This window comes from Pristiophorus japonicus, chromosome 3, assembly GCF_044704955.1.
Source record: "Pristiophorus japonicus isolate sPriJap1 chromosome 3, sPriJap1.hap1, whole genome shotgun sequence".
Taxonomy (NCBI): domain Eukaryota; kingdom Metazoa; phylum Chordata; class Chondrichthyes; family Pristiophoridae; genus Pristiophorus; species Pristiophorus japonicus.
The window spans coordinates 150,341,173-150,354,764 of NC_091979.1; the positions used below are offsets into that span (position 1 = coordinate 150,341,173).

Below are 13,592 nucleotides of genomic sequence, written 5' to 3' on the forward strand. Positions count from 1 at the left end.
CTCTGGCCTTCCACTATTCTTCGCAACATTGTATGCCTTTCTTTTCAATTTGATACCATCCTTTACTTCCTTAGTTAGCCACGGATGGTTCATCCTTCTCTCAGAGTCTTTCTTTCTCACTGGAATATATTTTGTTGAGAGTTATGAAATATCTCCTTAAATGTTTACCACTGTTTATCTACCGCCTTACCCTTCAATCTATTTTCCCAGTCCATTTTAGCCAACTCTGCCTTCATACCTTTGTAATTGCCTTTATTTAAGTTCAGGACACGAGCTTCAAACATTCTGTGATTTAAGTCAAACTGGACCAATCTGGGTAGCCCCTCATCCCAAATACTAATAGGCTACAAAAAACAGTAACAAATAATTTTAATAGTTATATGATTTATATTCTGTGACTGTCAGCGATCACGTTTATGTATGTGTCATATATATATATATATATATATATATGTAATATATTATTTGACAAACTAAACATTAACACTGTATGGCCTGAATCTTTCATAATTTTTCACAAAACAACTGTGCTACTTAAAAAGTTTGTATCAAATTTTGAACTGAATAACTTATGGTAATTTACGTGCACAATACATCAATGAATTGTCATTTCTGAAAAACACTGCAGTCTGTTATTTTGTACATTCTCTGTGGTTTGACAAATATCAACATTTTCACCATGCATTAAATATCTCCGTCACTTAGTACAAGCTAAATAATCAATATAATAATCTTGAAGATAGACACATTGGGGCCAAGTTTCGGCCTGAGTTGCTCCTGATTTTTTGGAGCAACTGGTTTAGAATGGAGTATCTTAGAAATTTGAATTCTCGGCATTTAGTTTGCTCCAGTTCTAGTCAGTTAGAACAGTTTCACTTTGGAACAGAATTTTTTTTCAATAGGTGGCGTGTCCGGCCACTTACGCCTGTTTTCAAAGTTTAGGCAGTGAAAACTTACTCCAAACTAACTTAGAATGGAGTAAGTGAAGATTTTTGTACGTTCGAAAAAACCTTGACTACGCTTTAGAAAATCAGGCGTAGGTTACAAATTAGGCATAGGGAAAGGGGGGTGGGCTAGGGTTTAAAGGGAAGTTTACAAACATTAAACACTTCAGTTTTACAAATAAAGAGCCATCATCAATAATAAATAATAAATACATCATTAGGATTTAGAACCGTTTATATAAAAGGGTTTTCTTTTGCAGGAGAGGAAGATTGAGCCTCCCGGCTGTTGCATTTCAACCAATAAATCAATCAAAAAAAATTAATAAAAAATAATTTTTTTAAAAAAAAATCATTAAATAAAACATTTTCTACTTACTGGCTGCAGCACCGGGAGTCCTCCAACAGCGTGCTGGGATGGCCCCCCCAGTGTGTCTCTGTCAGTGTCTCCATCTCTCTGTCTGTCTGTGTGTGTGTCTCTCACTCTCTGTCTGTCAGTGTCTGTGTTTCTGACAGCGAGGGGAGGGGGAGGGGGAGTGGGAGAGGGAGGAGGGGGAGCGGAAGAAGGGAGGGTGGGGGGTAGGTGGGAGAGGAGGGGGAGAGGGGGGAGAGGGGGAGAAGGGGGGGAGGAGGAGGGGTGGGGAGAGGAGGGGGGGAGAGGAAGGGGGAGAGGGGGAGAGGGGGGGGAGAGGGGGAGAAGGGGTGAGAGGAGTGGGGGAGGGAAGGAGGCTGAACAGCCGGGCCCAAGACTTCGGGCTGGATTTACAGGTAGGTGGCGTTGGGTCTCGGGGGGGGGGGGGGGGGTCGCGGAGGTCCGGGTGGGGGGAGAGTCGCGGAGGTCCGGGGGGGGGGGGAGAAGAGTCACGGAGGTCCGGGGGGGGGGAAAGAGTCGCGGAGGTCCGGGGGCGGAGTCGCCGTGGGGGGGGGGGGGGGTGGGGGGAAGCGAGAGAGTCGCGGGGGGGGCGGTTGCGGAGGTCGGGTCACCGGGGGGGTGGGGGGGGGGTGGGAAGGGGGGAAGCAGAGGTCGGGTCGGGTCCGGTTGGGTGGGAGGAGCCTTATTCACGCAGCCGCAGTGAGGCCATTCGGCCAGGGCTAGGGACTGCATGCTTTGGGCCCCTCCCACAGTTTGGGGCGCCTGGAGCTACTGCACATGCGCGCCCACTGTAGCGCGCATGTGCAGAGGTCCCAGCACTGTTTTCAGCGCAGAGACCTGGCTCTGCCCCATACAGCCCGGCTCCAGAGGGCCTGCAGGGAGCCAGAGAATAGGTAAGTTTTTTTTAGGCGCACTTTGTGGCGCGAAAAACGGGCGTCCAGGTCCGGGCTGCGCCGTTTTAGGCACGGCCCAAAACTTGGGCCCATTAATTTTGGACAAATCATATTTTTCCTGCCCCCTCCTCTCCCCAACCTACCATGCTGTCATACACATTCTTCCATCCATCTAACAAAATCGCAAACTCCTTCCGGATGCCCATGAATTCTGTTATTTCATCAAGTCGGCAGAACTCGTCCCAAGACTTTGTAGGAAGCCAGCCACATGGCTTCTCATAGGGGTTATCTAAGCCAATGCCACCGGTCAGCAAAAATGTCCACTCCTGATCATCAATCTGAAGGTAAAGGCAGCATTAATAGACAGAATGTCTATGTGATCTGATTAATGAACCACAAATAAGACAATTTCAGTTAGAACTTTTAATGAAACTTTAACAATGTGACAGAAAGTAAATATTGTCAACCTCCATTTCCTTCTCTTTGAAATGCTATATATCTATTTGTGTTCGTAAACCTATATGCTGGTAAAAATGTGTAGGATATAATGTACTGACGAAACAATTGTTTGCTGGAAAATCCTGCATTTTTTTCTTTCTTTTTGTACCAGACTCAGTTGAACAAAAACATCAAACAAGGGGCTGATAACACACTCAGCACCACGGGTGCTCCAATGACATTGTTTGTGATGAGCCAGGAGTGGCAGGGATGCAATGTTGGGTACCAGCAGTGAAGGGCTATGAGCTGCCTATTGTGTGCACTGTCATTTTCTTGTCAGAGGATGGGGATGGGTGGAGGGGGATAAAAGTATCAGATATAAGGCAGAGGGGTGGGGTAGGGCAAAGAGTGCATTGTTGCCAGCGGGCAGAAAATTATTCTTTTTTGGAAATCAGTCTCCTCATCATTGCATGGTTCAGGCACTCCAGGCGCATTAAAGAGTGGCTGCCCAATTTACATAAAAACCAGAAGCCTGTTGAGTCTGGCATAAAGTCTGTGCCACTTTGCACTTGTACCCACACCGGAGCACGCTGGGTGCCTCAGGCCTATCCACTTTGTGCAGATCTGAAATGGGCATTAGGGTTAAATTTTTTTAACTTTGCCGTAATCAAGGGGTATGGCGAGAAAGCAGGAATGGGGTACTGAAGTTGCATGTTCAGCCATCAACTCATTGAATGGCGGTGCAGGCTCGAGGGGCCGAGTGGCCTACTCCTGCACCTATTTTCTATATTTCTATGTTTCTATGTAAAGTGTCAGCGTCCATAGCAACGGCATGGCAACGATCGTTTCCTGCGTTTCAGGAGGTCAGGGGTCATCATTACATGCGCAGAAGAGGAGAGAGAGAGGGGGAGCAGAGAGGAACTGAAAGCATGTGTGGGTGTGGTCTGTTTGTTTGGCTGTTTTGGGAGGTAGGAGGGAGATTTTCCAGCAGCAAAAATAATTCATGAGACTGTGATTCTAGAGCCAGCCAGGGGAAACATTTTCTCAGCATTAACTCAGTCAAGTCCCTTAAGAATTTTATATATTTCAATTAGATCACCTTTCATTCATCTAAACTTTAGGGGATATTGGCCTAATCTACACAATCTCTCCTAATAGGGAAATCCCTCATCCCAGGAACCAGTCAGTGAACCTTTGCTGCACTCCCTCGAAGGCATGTATGTCTTTCCTTAGGTAAGGAGACCAGTGTACACAGTACTCCAGGTGTGGCTTAACCCATCCCCTGTATTATTGTAGTAGCACTTACTCTTATATGCTAATTTCTTGCAGCAAAAGCTAACACATTTGCTTTCCTAATTGCTTGCTGTACCTGCAAGTTAACTTTCTGTGATTAATGTACAAAGACACCCAGGTCCCTCTGAATGCAAACATTTCCCAGTCTCTGACCATTCAAAAAATATTCTGCTTTTTTGTTTTTCCTACCAAAGTGGATAACTTCACACGTCCCCACATTGTATTCCATTTGCCATGTTTTTGCCTACTCAGTCAACCTGTCTATATCGCTCTTCAGCCTCTTTGCATCCACCTCACAGCTTACTTTCCCACCTAACTTTGCATTGTCAGCAAACTTGGATATGTTACACTCAGTCCCTTCATCCACGTCATTAATATAGAAGCATTGTTTTCCCCATTTTCAAGTGACATTTTAATTTTTCTATAAAGCATACATAAAGATTGAAACTCAAACATATTCAACAAATGAGATGAATGGAGTGTGAGTTGCTGTATTAAATTTCTTGGCATTTCACCTTGTAAAACTTTATTTCTTTTTCTCGTTTCATTTCTACTCTATCCTGGAAGCATTGACTCCTTCTTTGGGTACAGTTCCTTAGGCCAGTACTTGCACAAGTGGCCACGATTCATGTTTGATGACAACAACAAACATTTATAGCATGACCCAGAAAATCTGTGGCAGTGCACCGCTGCCTTAAGTGCCAAATGTACCCATCCTGGGTTTTCGCCACTGACCCTGTCAAAGTTATTGGGATCAGGGTCAATCGTCTTGCAACTTACATGCATTCAACAGACTAGGGTCGCATCTAGGGCAGCCCCCATGAGTGAGAATGAAAAGTCCACATGAAGGGGAGTGGCCCGCTTCTCTCCCTAAAGGAAAACAGTTGGTGTACTGCAGCTCCTTTACAAAGGGCGTCACTTCAAAAATGTCTTTAAGAATTGCCAGATTTTTGGGGATTCAGTTCTCAATCCCAGCCTGAACCCATGGTGGTCTCCATAACCATTGATGAATTGGCCAGTCTCCCCGGTTTGACTAGGTCTACCTGTATTCATCATGCCACGGGTCCCTCGAAAAGCCAGGAGGGTTGGAATTCTCAATGTTGGGCCTTGCAGGGGATAGACAGAGACTTCACCCTACACAGCCATTCCAGAAACCTCATTGCTCGGTTGGGACCCAGTGCAATCATGTCCCAGCCTACATTCCAGCCATTCTGGTGGATTGCTGCCGCAGTGATTAGAAGTGGGAACGCAGCCGATTTTTCCCTTTTCAACCCAGATGCACTGCAATTGCCCCACTACTGCCCGAGTTGAGATGTAACTTAGCACAAATCTTGGCACCACCCTGGTCTTTTTAGCTCAGCTACTCTCTGAATAACGATGCTAAACTATTATTGAAACCTTGCACAATATTTCCTTCCAAGTAAGAGAGAATTTTTAGAGTAAATTATTTGAATTTTAATTAAACTGTTCTTTAAGACTGTTTCACACTATGCTCAGCCGGAATTTCTGAAGGCCTATTATTTTACTTCAATATAATGGACCTCATCAAAGTGTCAATATGGCTTTATCCAGCCAGCCGAAACTTTGACCTAAAACTTCCTGGATCGCCCTTATGCAGATATTATGTCGACATTGGCATCGGTTTCCATAAGCGACCTTGCTGACAAGAACTTGCTCTGAAATTTCCTGCTGAACTCATTTGCCAATGCCGGAATATAAAAACCGGCATAAAACTAGTGCAAATGCAACACCACCAATACGGGTAAGACTGTGTGGATTTCTGTGTTCTGCCATAATGCCTCACTGACAGTACTTTGTTAAGTATAGTGTGGGTCTCAGTAAGAAACATTCAAAAAGTAATTTGCAAAGAAAATCGCAATCAAATACCAGAAATTTCAGTTACACCAATATCAGGAGACTTCACATCATGCCTAAATTAACGGACGTAAATCTACATCACTACATTACTGGCATAAATGCAGGAAACTTTTTATGTTATTCGTTCCATGCTGTGGGCATCACTGGCAAGGCCAGTATTTATTGCCCATCCCTAATTGCCCTTGAGAAGGTGGTGGTGAGCCGCCTTCTTGAACCGCTGAGCCCTTGTGGTGAAGGTACTCCCACAATGCTTTTAGGGAGGGAATTCCAGGATTTTGACCCAGCGATGATGAAGGAATAGTCATATACTTCTAAGTCAAAATGGTGTGTAACTTGAAGGGGAACTTGCAGGTGATGGTGCTCCCATGCACCCATAATCAATGGATCAGATCAAAGCACTGTAGTCCTGCCACATCCAGTCGTGAATGGTAGTGGACAATTAATCAGCTAACAGGAGGAGGAGGCTCCATGAATATCCCTGTCCTCAATGATGACGGAGCCCAGCGAATGCAAAAGGCAAGGCTGAAACATTTGCAACCATCTTCAGCCAGAAGTGATGAGTGAATGCTCCATATCAGCCTCCTCCTGAGGTCCCCACCATCACAGAAGCCAGTCTTCAGCCAATTCAATTCACAATATGTGATATCAAGAAACGGCTGAGTTCACTGCATACAGCAAAGGCTTTGGGCTCTGACAACATCCCGGCTCTCGTGCTAAAGACTTGTGCTCCAGCATTGGCCACGCCTCTAGTCAAGCTATTCCAGTACAGCTGTAACACTGGCATCTACCCGACAATGTGGAAAACTGCCCAGGTATGTCCTGTCCACAGAAAGAAGGACAAACCCAATCTGGACAATTATCACCCTGATCAATCTACTCACAATCATCAGCAAAGTGATGGAAGGTGGCGGCGACAGTGCTATCAAGTGGCACTTACTCACCAAAAACCTGCTCACCAATGCTCAGTTTGGGTTCTGCCAGGACCATTCAGCTCCAGACCTCATTACAGCTTTGGTCCAAACATGGACAAAAGAGCTGAATTCCAGAGGTGAGGTGAGAGTGATTGCCCTTGACATCAAGGCAGCATTTGACCGAATGTGGCATCATGGAGCCATAATACAATTGAAGTCAATGGGAATCAGGGGGAAAACTCTCCACTGGCTGGAATCATGCCTAGCATAAAGGAAGATGGTTGTGGTTGTTAGAGGTCAATCATCTCAGCGTCAGGACATCGCTGCAGGTTCCTCAGGGCAGTGTCCTAGGCCCAACCATCTTCAGCTACTTCATCAATGACTTTACCTCCATCATAAGGTCAGAAGTGGGGATGTTCGCAACTCCTCACATAATGAAGCAGTCCATGCCCGAATGCAGCAAAACCTGGACAACATTCAAACTTGGGCTGGGAAGTGACAAGTACCATTCGCGCCACAAAATGCCAGGCAATAACTATCTCCAACAAGCGAGAGTCTAACCATTGCCCCTTGACATTCAACGGCATAACCTTCGCCAAACCCCCCACCATCAACATCCTGGGTTTTACTATTGACCAGAAACTTAACTGGACCAGCCATTAAAATACTGTGGCGACAAGAGTAGGGCAGAGTCTATGGGGGCCAAAATTTCCCCTTTCGATCAGGCCTCTGACCACCGGAAAGCGGCATCCATGGGGCGGTGCAGAATGGCTGCCGACTCTCCATGGATGGGCTGCCATTTTAGAAATTGCCCTTCCTCAGGAGCAGAGTGGAGTCTGGGATCACTCCGCCTGTTTCCCCGCTGGGGCGTGCAGGCGTCGACCCCTTACCACCTGGCGGGGACCCTCTCGCGAAATTGCCCCTTACCCGAAATTACCCCTGACAGCGGCCCTGCCACAGGCCGGTGCCCCCGACAGCTTTTGCTGTCGGTGCACTCTGTGTGAAATGGCGGTATGGTCAGCCTTAAAGGGGAGGGCGCATTGTCATTACCCACACCACTGGCGCACCATGGCTACAGTGTGTACCATCTACAAGATGCACCGCAGCAACTTGCCAAGGCTTCTTCGGCAGCACCTCCCAAACCCACAACCTCTACCACCTAGAAGGACAAGGGCAGCAGGCGCATGGGAACACCATCACCTTAAAGTCACACACCATCCTGACGTGGAAATATATCACCGTTCCTTCATCGTCGCTGGGGCAAAATCCTGGAACTCCCTCCCTAACAGCACTGTGGGAGCATCTTCACCACAAGGACTGCAGCTGTTTAAGAAGGTGGCTCACCACCACCTTCTCAAGGGCAATTAGGGATGGCTAATAAATGCTGGCCTTGCCAGCGATGCCCACATCCCAGGAACGAATAAAAAAAATTCATTTATTACCTTTCACTTCATTCTTAAAAGAGTCTTATGCTGGGATTTGAAATGACAATCATGGAGTTGCAAGCTAAGTGTTTTAAAAAAGGAATGCCATATTACAGGGAAGAATGAAAGCTTCTCTTACACAACTGAAAAATAAATGTACATTTTTTATAGCTATGCATCAAAACTGATAATAACCTCTTATAGGAATGTTGGTTTAAAAAAGAAAATTGTTATAATTGCCTTAACTTAGAATTTTCTTCAAGAATGCTCCCAAATATAACTTTCACATATAATAGTCTATCATTAAAAACTGTAGAAGACTGACCAGTCCATCGTGCCTCAATAGGTTTATATTCAAGCAAAATGAAAACAGCAGCTTGTCCTTTTCAAAGAGCGATCGACACACATTCACGTACAATGAGTATGTAAAATAGTTTTCTAGGATCTTCAGCCTAAAAGTGTTGAGAGACAAATTAAGCATTAAAGCATGTGCATTTAAAAATGCAATTACGAACCACTTAGGCTGCTGTGATTCTCATCGGTTTTATGGCCAATTGCATATGAAAAGTCAACAGTTTCCATCAAGTGTGCATGTCTGTTCATGTTCATATACAGTGCAGCAAAAGTTCCAAAGATATTCAAATTTTATAATATAGGAAATTCCACTGGCATTGCACAACTAGATAAGAATCCTTATAAATGTATCAAGCAGCATGCCAGTGCAATATATTTTCTAATTTGCTCCTCGTATTCAAGAGTGGAGAGTTCTCATTTGCATTGTGGACAATGACTCATTGCATCATGAGGCATTGCTTCCCTTGCCCTTCAGTTGTCATTTTGGGGAAAACATAATTTCTTTTAGAAATTAGAGTTGCCAACTAGTTGGTTTTTTTACTTGACAAATATAGGTTTTTAAATTGCTGCCAGTTTATGTGTAACAGCTTTAACATGGATTTTGTTTAAAGTCAGTGCATTGACAGTTAATAGTGCCTAATCATTTCTGTGTAAGTCTGTTTACATTTGCTTTTCACTCTTTCTGTATGACTGAAAGGCACTGACACCCTATGTATGCACAAAGGTCTCCAAAGATATATGGAGGAGTACTATTTTTGCAAATGCATGACAGGCCGAAAGCCAATATGGAAATGACCATTTAAACCACAAGGAAAAAAGCTACATGCAATGCCGAGGCCTCTGAGAAGTCGAAAACTGTTGGAGGGATTTGTAAAATGGGATTATGTAACTTCAGTGATTTTCAAAATTGTTTTGCATTTTATGTTTTATGATTTTCACTTTAAGGATATATGGGTTGGTGAAGAGTAAACATGACTGAAAATATTCAGAGCATTTGACTGATTCTTTTTGGGATAGTTCACTGGTTGCTTTTTAAGTGAATGAACAATTTTTATTAAAAAAATAGCAAAATTTTTTGGAGATAATTAAAATAGTGACTTTTGTTTCTTGCAGAGGTGGTTTAAAAAAATGAGTGAATAGAACATAAAGCCAATCGGTATTTTTTGTGTCCTACAAGCACAGCAGACACTCTCCCACACCCTAGGGAAACTGCCCCTGAAACAAAACATTGTAATAATATGTCGATGTACATTTTAAATAATCAGACATTAATATTTCAAGGAGGAACAACACAGTCAATTAGTTGTATGGTAATATCATGTAATTGTCTTTGTAGTGTTGTCCGGAGATGGCCATGCTAGAAGTGAGAGCCATAATCAAACTGGCAATGGCAGACTTCAAACTATTCAAAAAGATAAAGCAGCAACTTTTTTCCAATTTTCTCCCTCCTCGTCTGAATATGGTCACTTGTAATACAGACAAATGGTTTCACGTGTGCCCCCAGATCTCTGGTACTTTAGACAACCGGTTATCCTTTATGTGAGCCTTGATGGTGTCAGCAGGATGTTTGACAATGGATATGTCACAACCAACCTTGGTCCTGTCTTCCACATATATTTATTTTGTAGCAGGGATTGATGAATAGACATCCAGAACCAGAGGACACAGTCTAAGAATAAGGGGTAAACCATTTAGGACTGAGATGAGGAGCAACTTCTTCACTCAGAGTTGTTAACCTGTGGAATTCCCTACCGCAGAGATTTGTTGATGCCAGTTCATTGGATATATTCAAGAGGGAGTTAGATATGGCCCTTATGGCTAAAGGGATCAAGGGGTATGGTGAGAAAGCAGGAAAGGGGTACTGAGGTGAATGATCAGCCATGATCTTATTGAATGGTGGTGCAGGCTCGAAGGGCCGAATGGCCTACTCCTGCACCTATTTTCTATGTTTCTATGTTTCTATTCCTAATCCTCTCCCCCCTACATCTTGGGGATATTGAAGATAATAGGCCTGAAATTCTGGCCTCCCGAGTCCATACGGAGTGTGTGCGAACCCGGGGAGGCATCGCAAAAGCCGTTGTTTGGCGCGCGATGCTCGTGCGTCGAAAACCGGCTTTTACGATCTGTCAAATTCTGGCTTGACTGATCCAACGCATCTCGGCAGCAAGGACATTCGCATGGGCAAGATTATGCTATTTGCCATCTCTTTCCCAGCGAATGTCTTTAAAACTCTTACGCCTGGTAAAAGCAAGCGCATAGCCTACTTTGACCAGCATAAGAGTTTTAAAACATATAAAACACATATAAAAATAAAATTTAAAAACACATTTTTATGTTAAAAACCCTGCCGACTAAGGTAAGTTTATTTTATACCCTAATTACAAAACTTTAAAAAAAATCCCCCCAAAAAATATTTTTTCTGACACATTTGTTAATTTAAATTTAAATTAATGTTAGATATGTGAGGTTTTTTTTCTTTTTTTTTGCGTTTTGGTGTTTGCGGGGGGAGGTGTTTCTCATTCATAATAATGAGAACTCTTATTTACGGAGTTCCCATTATTATGAATGAGAATACTTTACCTTAATTGGGTGTCCAGCCCATGTGACTCCAGCTCCAGCTCTACGTCTGTTCAGACGTGCACACGCTCCATGCGCATGCAGAAGAGGTTTAAAACTGCAATCGCTGGTGGGCATCCAAGCAGAAGGTAAGTGTGTATCTTTTCGCTTCTTTTCAGGCAACCGCCCGCAGGAAGCCCAGAACCGGGATTTCAAGGCCAATGTACCAAGGCCAACCACCAAGTTGCAGAAGAGGACAGATCCACGGCGGATCACGACGAACCAGAGCCTCAGACCAAGGAGGCAGAGGTATATGGGGTGCACACATTTACCACAAAGTGTCCCCCGATAATGCTGAAGGTTGAATTAAATGGACTCTCCCGTGGCAATGGAGCTGGACACGGGCGCGAACCAGTCCATTATGAGCAAAAAGACTTTTGACAAATTGTGGTGCAGCAAGGCCTCAAGGCCAGTCCTGACTCCCATTCGCACGAAACTGAGAACTTACACAAAGGAACTGATTCCCGATGGAGCGGTGCACAAGCTATCACTCTGGGTGGTACCGGGCGATGGTCCGATGCTGCTCGGCAGGGGCTGGCTGGAAAAGATACGCTGGAACTGGGACAACGTCCGAGCGCTGTCGTCCGTTGACAACACCATGTGCCCAAGTATTAAACAAGTTCCCCTCTCTGTTCTAACCAGGCATCGGGAAGTTCCAAGGAGCAAAAGTGCAGATCCACCTAATTCCAGGAGCGCGTCCCATCCATCACAAGGCGAGAGCAATACCCTACATGATGAGAGAGAGGGTAGAGATCGAGCTGGACCGGCTGCAACGAGAGGGCATCATTTCGCCGATCGAATTAAACGAGTGGGCCAGTCCGATTGTTCCAGTCCTCAAGGGAGACGGCACCGTCAGAATCTGTGGTGATTACAAAGTAACTATCAATCATTTCTCCCTGCAGGATCAATACCCGCTACCAAAGATCGACAAACTTTTTGTGACGCTGGCGGGAGGAAAGACGTTCACGAAGCTGGACTTGATCTCAGCCTACATGACGCAAGAGCTGGCGGAATCATTGAAGGGCCTCACCTGCATCAACACGTACAAAGGTCTCTTCATTTACAACAGATGCCTGTTTGGGATTCGATCAGCCATGGCGATATTCCAGAGAAACACTGTGGTCTTCCAGGATGACATCTTGGTTACAGGTTGGGACACAATCGAGCATCTACAGAACCTGGAGGAGGTTCTTAGTCGGCTCAACCGCATGGGGCTCAGGTTAAAACGCTCGAAGTGCACCCTTATTTACATGAACAGGTAGAAAGCAGGCGGCTTCAACAAAGTACATATCATGATGGCACAAATGTGTCACACGAAATTGAAATTAATGATCCTGCATTTGTGTTGAACTATGGACAAGGTCCCAAGTGGCTTCCCAGCACTGTTGTGGCCAAACAGGGGAGTAGGGTGTTTCGGGTCAAACTTTCAAATGGACTCATCTTCAGGAAACACTTGGACCAAACCAAACTCAGATTCACGGACGATCCAGAGCAACCCACATTAGACCCTACCTTCTTTGAACCCCCAACATACACACCAGTGACAACCGACATTGCGCTTGACCACGAAGCAGAACCCATCACCAGCAGCAGCCCAGCAGGGCTCACCACACCAGGCAGCCCAGCAAGGCCAGCTGCACAGCAGCCCAGCGAGGGCCCAACAAACAACTCACCAAAACCAGCATTTGCACCGAGATGATCAACCAGGGAAAGAAAGGCCCCAGATTGACTCACCTTGTAAACAGTTATACTATTGACTTTTGGGGGGAGTGTTGTATATATATGTAAACCTGTAAATACCTTGTGTAACCACCAGAGGGCTCATGCCCTGGAGTCCCAAGGGATCCCACAATCCCTTGGGAGCACCTGCACTTAAGGAGGCCTCACAGGCTGGAGAGACACTCTGGAGACCTGCAATAAAAGACTAAGGTCACACTTTACTTTGAGCTCACAGTATCTGGTCAGCCTCTTTATTCATACACAAAACTTGGAGCGTCCCAAAGTGCTTCACAGCCAATCAATTACATTTGAAGTGCAGTAACTATTGTAATGTAGACAAACACAGCAGACAGTTTGCAGACGGCAAGGTCCCACAAACAAGAACAGGATAAATGACTAGATAATCTATTTTAGTGCTGTTAGTTACGGGATAAATGTTGGTCAAGACACTGTGAGAACTCCCTGTTCTTCTTCAAATAGTTCCATAGGATATTTTAAGTCCATTTATGTTTAATGTCTCATAGGAAAGACAACGGGGTTAAAATTGCCCAACGCCCCAAACGAGTCGCATCTACAATTTTTGAACGATTTCTTCTACCCCAATGCATGGGGCGGACAATCTAGAGAAATTCAGGTGTTGGTGCTTTTTTTTAAGCAGGGCGGAAGTGACTTCATCATTGGGGTGGAAGTGGGGGCTGGGCAGAGTGGCCGTCACTAGCGGGCGGAAGTGGGGGAGGGGTGGAGTAGCCGAT

The 13,592-nt window shown here is 44.9% G+C and overlaps 1 protein-coding gene across 4 annotated transcripts in view; it reads right to left on the reverse strand.

The window, feature by feature from the left end:
• Positions 1-13,592, reverse strand: part of dnah7 (dynein, axonemal, heavy chain 7) — a 1,084,136-nt gene that overhangs the window by 312,725 nt on the left and 757,819 nt on the right. For all 4 annotated transcript variants that reach the window (XM_070875892.1, XM_070875893.1, XM_070875895.1 and 1 more), the window contains 2 exons: positions 8,477-8,603; positions 2,351-2,545 (listed from right to left, as the gene is read on the reverse strand). In XM_070875892.1, the coding sequence (XP_070731993.1) occupies positions 2,351-2,545; positions 8,477-8,603 (322 nt within the window). The remainder of the gene's footprint in view (positions 1-2,350; positions 2,546-8,476; positions 8,604-13,592) is intronic.